This window comes from Antedon bifida, chromosome 4 (genome assembly GCF_963402885.1).
Source record: "Antedon bifida chromosome 4, ecAntBifi1.1, whole genome shotgun sequence".
In the NCBI taxonomy this organism is placed as follows: Eukaryota; Metazoa; Echinodermata; class Crinoidea; order Comatulida; family Antedonidae; genus Antedon; species Antedon bifida.
In genome coordinates, this window is record NC_136229.1 from 20,482,795 (window position 1) to 20,493,104 (window position 10,310).

General features: G+C 33.6%; 1 protein-coding gene across 1 annotated transcript; it reads right to left on the bottom strand.

Moving 5' to 3' along the window:
• Window positions 1-1,435: 1,435 nt before the first annotated feature.
• On the bottom strand, window positions 1,436-10,266 carry LOC144840268 (uncharacterized). Its single transcript, XM_078696026.1, has 18 exons — window positions 10,130-10,266; window positions 6,806-7,166; window positions 6,397-6,590; window positions 6,118-6,218; window positions 5,751-5,910; window positions 5,427-5,670; window positions 5,293-5,339; window positions 5,127-5,183; window positions 4,774-5,007; window positions 4,550-4,573; window positions 4,274-4,420; window positions 3,795-3,951; window positions 3,466-3,583; window positions 3,222-3,315; window positions 2,895-3,087; window positions 2,525-2,790; window positions 2,090-2,238; window positions 1,436-1,809 (listed from the first exon to the last, which is right to left on the bottom strand). The coding sequence occupies exons 1-18, from the start codon at window positions 10,206-10,208 to the stop codon at window positions 1,645-1,647; spliced, it is 2,790 nt and encodes a 929-aa protein (XP_078552152.1). The 5' UTR covers window positions 10,209-10,266; the 3' UTR covers window positions 1,436-1,644.
• Between the last annotated feature and the right edge of the window lie 44 nt (window positions 10,267-10,310).

Genomic DNA, 10,310 nt, shown 5'->3' on the forward strand with positions numbered 1-10,310 from the left:
TTCATTTCAATATGGAAAATTTCAAAAAACCCCTAACCTGAGTTTTGACAAAAATTGCCAAAATATTCACTTTTTAAAATTCAATAATTATGCCATAATATTGCCATATATGCGCATATATTGTGTTATCATGATCTTATAGAGCCATAGTAACTTGTTATGTCGTTTTTCTAAAAATGGCCAAAATATCCACTTTTTAAATTTCAATAATTATGCCATAATATTGCCATATATGCGCATATATTGTGTTATCATGATCTTATAGAGCCATAGTAACTTGTTATGTCAAAAAATAAAAGGGTCGAAATTTGCCCATTTTTCGACAAAATCCCTGTACAGGGATTTGTAAATGGCCAAAATATCCACTTTTTAAAATTCAATAATTATGCGATAATATTGCCATATATGCGCATATATTGTGTTATCATCATCTTATAGAGCCATAGTAACTAGTTATGAAAAAAAATAAAAGGGTCGAAATTTGCCCATTTTTCAACAAAATCCCTGTACTATAGTACAGGGATTTTTTCTAAAAATGGCCAAAATATCAACTTTATAAAATTCAATAATTATGCGATAATATTGCCATATATGCGCATATATTGTGTTATCATCATCTTATAGAGCCATAGTAACTAGTTATGTCAAAAAATAAAAGGGTCGAAATTTGCCCATTTTTCGAATATCTCCCTGTACTATAGTACAGTGATTTTTTCTAAAAATGGCCAAAATATCCACTTTTTAAATTTCAATTTTATGTCAAAAAATAAAAGGGTCGAAATTTGCCCATATTTCGACAAAATCCCTGTACTATAGTACAGGGATTTTTTCTAAAAACGGCCAAAATATCCACTTTTTAAAATTCAATAATTATGCGATAATATTGCCATATATGCGCATATATTGTGTTATCATCATCTTATAGAGCCATAGTAACTAGTTATGACAAAAAATGAAAGGGTCGAAATTTGCCCATTTTTCGACAAAATCCCTGTACTATAGTACAGGGATTTTTTCTAAAAATGGCCAAAATATCCACTTTTTAAAATTCAATAATTATGCGATAATATTGCCATATATGCGCATATATTGTGTTATCATGATCTTATAGAGCCATAGTAACTTGTTATGTCGAAAAATAAATGGGTAGAAATTTGCCCATTTTTCGAAAATTTCCCTGTACTATAGTACAGGGATTTTTTCTAAAAACGGCCAAAATATCCACTTTTTAAAATTCAATAATTATGCGATAATATTGCCATATATGCGCATATATTGTGTTATCATCATCTTATAGCGCCATAGTAACTTGTGTAAAATAAATAATAATAAAAGGGTCGAAATTTGCCCATTTTTCGAAAACAAGTACATTTGTGATATATTAAAAACACAAAATAAAGTTTGTGCTTCCAAAAATATACTATGATAGTTCAAATAATTATAGCAATTTTATGATAAAATGATTTACTGAAATAAACACTAAAAGGAAAAAGCAAGACAAAGCGTGTAGTCAACTTAATTTGGTCAGAATAAATTAATCGAAATCTAATTGGAGAGAAGGAACCGGAACTTCAATTGGCAATATGTTTGTCCTACTTACGATATTTGATTAAAAATAGTTAAAAGCTTGCAGTCTTCTACGAATCAATATGGATTAATGGTATTTTCAATCCAAGATATATATGACTGAATTCGTGTATAGACACCGGGCTTTTGGACTTCTGCACAACCAACGCCCCAGCTCACAAGACCAACAAGATCGTAGTCTCCATCTGAACGTTGGCAAACAAGAGGCCCTCCACTATCACCCTGAAATTATAATAAAAAGTGATACTGTGATATTTAAAAAAATGTCTTGGGTCTTCATCAGTAAGTGGCGAACTTCCTCATCACTATAGGGCGTTCTCCAAAAGAACTAGTGAGCTAGTGGAGAAGTCGTCAACATGGTTCTTGTATTTTTTAAAGGATCGATGCCTTTCACGACTTTCACAGTCCTACTTTCTTCCTATTTCAACAACAGCAAACTATTACTGCATATATTTTTATTTTCATAATATGGTCTACAGAATTGTAGGCCAAATAAACTTACCTGACACGCATCTTTTCCTCCTTGCTCATACCCAGCACACATCATCTCTTTAGTGACGCCACCATTGTACCAATCTCGTTGATTACATTTTTCATTGTCTATTATTTTAACTTCCACCTCGTTCAGGTAAAAGCTATCAGTTGAAGGTCCTGAAGAAAGTATATCAAATTAGTGACTGGTGACAGAACAACTACAATCACTAGTGACCACTTCATGTTATTGTAATATCTAATCATCAATACAATAATATGTAATCGTTTTTATCAGTCAGTATATTCTCAACTTAATATGATTATTAATATTATTATATTCATCATCATCTTCGTCGCCGTTCTTGTATCGTACCAGCTTGCCGCACAAATCAGCTTAAGCATACTTAAATGGAAAGAACAAGAAATTGGCAGTTCAAAGGGACTAGAAAATGTGAGCGCTCACCTTGTGTATCTCCCCATCCAGTTACAGTACACTCGTACTCTGGTGGAAAGGTTTCATTTCTAACGCACACATGATTAACATAGTCGGTAAATATTACTGGTTGGTCCAGTTTGATGAGTGCAATGTCGCTGTCAAGATATTTTGTGTAACCTGGATGTATGATGTAATCCGCAACTTTGAACGTCTGCTCGAATTCATCACCACCAAACGTGCTGTGCGCACCAAGGACGATTATCATTGAATTAATTTCAGATTCCGTCATGGAGCTGTGAAAATTAGAGAGTATATAACAATAACTTAGATGAAATGGTCATTACGATTTGTTTTGCTACGTGTACAATTTTCTTCTAAAATCACTAAAATAATTTACCCAAGACAGTGACCAGCCGTAGCAATCCATTGGTCACTAATCAGAGTACCACCACAGATATGAAAGTAAGTAGACCAGTATTTAATCCTTATACTCGCCATCCACGGCCAACTACCATATGTTGCAGTTTGCCCTCCAACTATGCGACTCTTTTTAACTTTTGGACTACCGCACGCTGGTTGAGTAACAGGCTCTTTTATATAGAAAACAAAAAAGGTTTAAGTGAACAAATTAAAATAGCAAAATACAAAATACGTTATACTGTTGATTACTAAAGTAACTAAAAACTTACACAAATAACTAATTTATTAAGAATATAGTCTTTACCTGGCAGAAGATAAGTTTCGCTGACAATAATAGATATATCGTCTAAAGCAATGTCACACTTTGATGTCGGTCCTCTAGTTCCTACAAACTCCACCTAGTGCCAACAACAATTATGTTACTTTGAGCAGATACAAGTTATATAACAGGTTTCACAAGCAAGATAAATATAAAGAAATACTGCGATTACAATATCCATATGTAAGGTACTGTAGGTCTACTGAAACATTTTTTGGGAAGTACTTGCCTGAAATGAGTAATACTCCGTCATCTCTGGAGTAACATCAATAACAACTTCATGCCAAAAATCACCTTGGTTTCCAGTTATGGACCAGATCGGTTCTTCCAGATCAAATCCATGTCTTCTATATATGGAAGATAATCATTATGTTTAGCAATATTCATTTCATACGTTCTACCTAACAAGTATTTACTTGTGGTGCTTTCCAGATTGTCCTGGCCAAACATGTCACATTTTCACATCTCAGGATGCTCCCGGGTGAGATAATTTTAGTTGTATTCAGAAGTGTAATTGATAAATTGTCAAATAAAAAAACCTTCCAAAGTCATACCTACCTTAAATAAACTTCAAATTTTCCAGATTCTTCTGCGAATGTATCTTTCATATGATAGTAAAATTTAATTTGACCACTCATAGCAAGAGAGGAGGGAGATCTTAGAGCAGCTCGCCAATCTTCACGCTTGTATGATCCTTCCATATAAACATAATGACCTTACAAATAAAAACCAATCACATAGACAGTTTGTTAATATCGACTCTTGACCACACATATACAGTAGTTAGAATAAATTATACATTTGCTCTATGTATATAGTTTAAGAGTTTTACAAGTAATATTTCTAATATCACATTCTAACATATTCATTAAAGACAGATCACACAATTTATTCTTTGAGAAGTGCCGAACTTTATTTCATTCTTTAAGACACTGTTATTAGCTATTTCTTTTTTTGTTGTTGTCTTGTGTGGGTTCGTCCCACTTTTATTATCATACTCTGTTATAAATATTTCTAATTACTAGAAAAAGTAATACCATTTCGGTTGTCTCCCAACGTATGATCATATTTTGGCCCCGTAGAATAAGACTTAGTGCGTCCTGTTGCACGAGTCCATCTGAAGACCATGTCACCATCGAAAGTGTATCCACAAAAACCGTTCTCAAAATCACATGCAATACTCCCTGAAATATATTTCAAAAATGTTATTCAAAATTAAATAAACAGATACTAATACAATGATATATAATGTATAACTTTTTCATCTAGAAATGACAGCACATTTAAGTAAACTGAATGTTTAATTTACATACCATATTCAGGATCTTCCTGGTCAACTGTGTGGAAAAAAGAAAAAGAAATGTTAAAAGTTTCAGCCGAGCAACTGAGTAAGTACTATTCTTAAAAGGTGCCAGTTTAGTGACACGTCTCGCAAAGAGGACTCCTGAATATCAGGTAAGAGGCATGCCCCTTTGATATATTTGGAAGGGCAGTAACTGTTAAACATTAAATAAACAGCGTATCAACCAATTCATACCAATTAGCTCGTAGTAATCTTTGTTCTTGTCGAATCGTAGGTAGGTCTTCGCTAACTTATTAGTTGTATTTTGCAACCAGCATACACCTCTGTCGGTTGAATAGTCAAACGAAAGGCACCTGAAAGCTGTTTCATTAACACACATCTCAGCACAGTCGGACAGTGAAGCATACATGACATGAATGTTGTTCCGTTGTAACGCTACATCCTCTATCTTTCGAAATCTATCAATGGCTTTAAACAAGATTAAAGTGAAATTTAAAATGTGCAGCTTTAAAAAATCAATAAAACCTATTGTATTGAATGTAAAAGGTTTAATAATAAGCACACATAAGATTAGATACTATACGTACTAGAATTAATAGAAGCTACTGGAGCTTGTTTCGACCTTGAATCTTCTCGTATAGCAACTAAAAGAAAAACGAATGCATTTGATATCATATATAACACATCAATACTAGTTAGACCAGCTACATACTAGGCCTACATAAAAAAATATATTTTAATAAGCAAACTTACTTTGACAATCGATTTCCATACATGCCGTTTTACCTCCTGAGCACGAGCTGAAAACAGATTAAACATTATTATATACCAGTCTTGCAGTGGTTTTTATCTTACTAATAAAGATATAGAAATATACAGAAACATACCAATTTTGACATCTTTCACCATCATAGAACTCTTCCCCGTTAGGATACTCTGAATTCTGATATAAACATGGGCACTCATCAGGGAGTACACATACGCCATCATACAAGAAAGCACCTTCTGGGCATTGACACCCGGCCACACAATACTTAGGCCCAGTGCAGCTATCAAATGTGCCATTGCATCCACCGATAGAACAGTTCTTGTTACACATGCTGTAAGGAGCATTAGCTGGACAACTTGCCGCTAAAGAAAAAAAAGAAAAACTGTTTCAATACCAATAACATTTGTAATCATTTATTACTATTTTGGATTACAATACTTACGACAAAAGCTTTCGTTGCGCCAATTTACGTAGACTTCTTGTTCTGCACATTTTAATGCATATCCACTGAGAGCACTACATGCACACTCATCAAAGTCGGTTGGTCGGCAAGTAGAAAGATAATCGATGCATTGCTGTTTGTAATCATCAACTTGTACTTTCTGGAAAAGAATATGTAGTTAACTGTATGAGTTCTTTCTTTGATTTTGTATATTGTTCTATCAACTAATGCAAAGTACGAACTACGTATATTATTCATGGTTCTGGGATAAAATACAATCGAGTGACGTTTGAACCAGAGAAATTGACATCATATATATGGATTTTACTCGTCTGTTTCTATAGTAATAATTAGAAGAATAACTTACAGAATGGCAACTTGCAAATTCTGATGATTCCAAAATCTCACAAATACCAGTGGCCATCAATCGAGATTCATCCGTACTACTAGATTTAGGAATGTTTATATCTAAAAGTATTAAAAGAAGGTAGAGGTGTTGCTTGACCTCGTTATATATTCAATCTATTTCTGTGAATGTGTTATTATATTTTATATATATATTTTATATATTATTATGAATTGCTCGACGAGAGCAATATCTCTGCGCCTCAGAAAGGTAATTATTTTTCACAAGTATTCATCGTACCTGATAAGGAATCCTCTATCCAGGAGATTGCGAACTCGTCGACTGTAAATGCAGTAGTTCCATCTGGTTTCTTAAGATCGTCGTTCTTCATGTTGGAGTAGCAACCACATAGTCCACATGTACAGAATTTATAGTCACTATTGACGTGTACAGTAATCGTATGCAGACCATCCCATATAACCGTAAACCCCAAACTATAACAGACGAAAAAGATACATTACTACATCATTTTTGCATGAAATTAGGGGAAATACAAAAGAGAGTAGAGGGTATCACCAATTAGCCCTCAATTGAGAATACAGTATCTAATAACTATGCCTATTATGTCTGTGGTGATCTGGAGTGAATGAAGTAATCTACGGAAAAAAGATGCAAACACATTTGCAAAAAAAGAATTAAATAAACCTACTTGCTACTAGTGATTACGATTGACTCTGAAACTCTAGTCAAAGAGATATCGGAGGTTGTCTCCAATGGCATTTCTTGCACTGTGCCATTGATCATTACTACTGGCGCTGTAAAACCAGATGCTCCAGTTAGCTGAATCTCCTCTGGTTCATCCTTTGTAGTGATAGTAATAACCAATGGACACTTGTTAGATGGTTGGCACCCGAAGCCATAACGACGTACAGTTATGTGGAAAGATTTTTGGCAGCAGTCTGCGGCGAGTGTATAGGTGTGGTCACCGCCATTGAAGTTGTACAACCTGTCGTCGAACGTCTTATAAGATGACAAGCCCCAATAAAAACAGTGGGCATCTTCTTCAAATGCTATAATTAAGCAATGATACAAGACAAATTAAAAACCAAAGATGATTATGCAATTGTTGAAAATGTGTTTTTACTGAACTGAGCAGATTTTCTCCAGGCTCAATATACGTATCAGTAGTTAAATACGAAGCAGAATAAAGCTGTTATGACGAGTCTTTTGTCTGGTTTTCCTAGTTAGTACTAAATATAACCAGAACTTGTAGACATACAGTATACAGTCGGAGAGCCGCGTTGGGAAATATGACCGTTATCGCTGAATTTTCGACTTCGCATGACGTCATAAATTTTAGAAGCCCTCTCTCGGCACAGAAGCATCAACGTTTCGCGCGAAAACATTAGCATAAAGTATACGTCATTTAATAGCTGTTTAATAAACATTAGTAGGCGAAAAATTAACCATATATGGTAAGATCAGTTCCTTATATGTTTAAGATGTCGCAGGTCACCTAATTTTCTGAATAATTTGTTGTCAGTGACAATTTCTTTCCAAAGTTCGTGTGCGTCCGTCAAAACTGAAGTTTTCTAACAGGTGTTTGTTTACAAATTTTCCATTAGTGGGATTTGCATCCCATACAGTGAATTACCAAAAAACCGACGTATATGGATAGAGTAAGTATCAATAGTCTGTTTTACGTTAAAATTGGCTTGAAACCCTATTTAAGCTTCCTATAACGAACATTTTAAAAAAGGTCCTCATGTCATATATTGTTACGTCTCGCGGCACTAGTTCCGTCGTGTGTGGTGCATGGTGTGTTGATTGTGGTTGTTGTAGGTGAGTATATGCACGACCTGGTGGATCGTTGTCGTATTATATCGGCCTAGGCCTAGTAACATGTTCTGTTATTAATTTAAATACTTTAGTTACAATTTAGTATTATTAAAGTATCGTTACAATCCTACTCTATATTGGAGATGCATTGGGAAGTTTTAAAAAGATAATTAAGCAAATCGCAGCCTGATACAGGTATAGGCCTACCTATTCTATAGTTAAATATTTATTTATAGTAAAATTATTGACAACTGAGGGGTACAATTTATTTATAATATTAATAATTATTACAATAAACAGACATAAGGAAATTTTCTATATCTGAAAATGTTTTCAGGTTGTTGAATAATTATACTGTATAACGATGCAATGTTTTGTTCATATCATAGTGACAATTATTTAAATAGTTTCATTCATTACATTTCAGCTATTCATTTTCATTTTAGGTTTTTTGTTGGTATCAAGACTCGACGATTTTCTGTCTCGTTCTTCAATATGAGGTTGGACGGTGAAAGCTAATGGTTTTCTGGATTTCAATATCATTGCTGCAGCTGATAGTTTTTCATTTTATTCGCTAATAATAATATAACATATACATTCATACGCATTCAAGTTTTAGAAGCGTTTCAGATCAGTCAATGATAAGATATAAATTAAGTTGCAATTGATTGATTGATTTACTTTATTAACCAGAGTCACACAGATACATACAATATAAACATATAAAACAATCATAAAATCAGTACAACCGTAAGACTCACGTAAGTTAATATGATATAGGCCTAGCTAGTTTGTTATGTTTGATGAACAAGGTGCTATTTAAATAAAAGCAAGTTTTTATATACAGTAGTAGTATTTACTATTTATATCAGTATTGTTTGAAAGATATTTGTATTAAAAACTGCTTTTTCACATTCTGTATACGTAAAAAAAAATTGGTTGCTTGTGTGAAATGCAAGTTGTATCTAATAAAGTAATATTTATATACAAGTGTGACATTTACTGCCAGATACTGAAATACTGAGTACCAACCAATCACTGTAACTCAAGTAAATGATGGACTTATATTTTTATATCTTGGTTTCAGCTGTGCCCATAATTATCTTTTTTGACCATATAAAAATACACGTTTGAGTCTCTGAAACAAACATGCCCGATTTTATAAAACATTCCCCATATATAAATTGAAAATGGGTTATTTTTTTTTGTTTTTCCATTTATTGTTTTTTTTTACAGTTTTTTATTTGTTCTGGGCCTAGTTTCTCCTTCAGGCTTCTTCTTGCTTGGTATATGAGCAGAGCTGGGATAGACCTACCACCAGCCTAGACTATAGAATACCCAGCTACTATTATTAACACTCACTAGGGTAGGCCTACCTATCTAATATTAGTATTATATCAGAATTACTCAGCCTAGCTAGGCCTAGAAAATACTATTTTTAGGCCTAGCTAGGCTATAAATCAAGTAAGTAATTATAGTAGGTAGCCTTTCCTAGCTCAGAAACCAAATAGAACAATAATCGGGGAGCAAATTGAAATCTTAGGCCTATGACGTAATACGCCTGCATGAAAACCGTATTGAACACAGACACGATTCGGTCCGGGACGATTCGTACCAGCTTCGTAAAACGTAAACAAAGTTTCAAAATGGCGATTTTTCGATCGAAACAGAACAGAAATGTAGTAGGTTTGGTTTGATTAGTGGGAGTTGCATCCCAAGAAAGCTTAAAATTAGATTTTTATTTTAATAGATAGCTTAATAGTTTATCTTGAAAGGATTTTAAATTCGCTTTGAAACCTTATCTAGAAAATATGAAATTTAATGATTTTTTACCATCATTTAAAAAAAAATTAAAGTAAAAAAGTTTATACATAAAATAATGATATTTCTTGAAACAAAAAATCTGTGGAATTTAGATCACAGTTTTTATCATTATTTACGCTTGTAGTTCAACTATTGAAATACGTTTATTGATTTCATTTAATATCAAAATTATACCATTTTCTAAGTGTACTAAAATAGCAAAAATTCCAACATTTTCCACGAAGCGCGCCCTCACAATGAATGAAATCAGTGATGCGTTACCAACGCGGCTTTCCGACTGTATACAGTGTTTACATTTCAAAACAATTTAAAGTTAGGCTAGTACAGGAGTAAACTACAGTTGTGATAATAAAAATGATTAAATACTTACAACCCCTTCCGCGGATGATCTGTGAAAAACCAGGCGTAGTGATAACTAGAAGCAATGCCAGGCCTATAATATAAAACATTGTTTATATTGACGTTTGGCCAGATATAAGTGAGACGCACTGTTGACAACGACTAGCTGCTGCTGACAATGACAGTGTCAATGTTAATGGCGGAACTTAAAG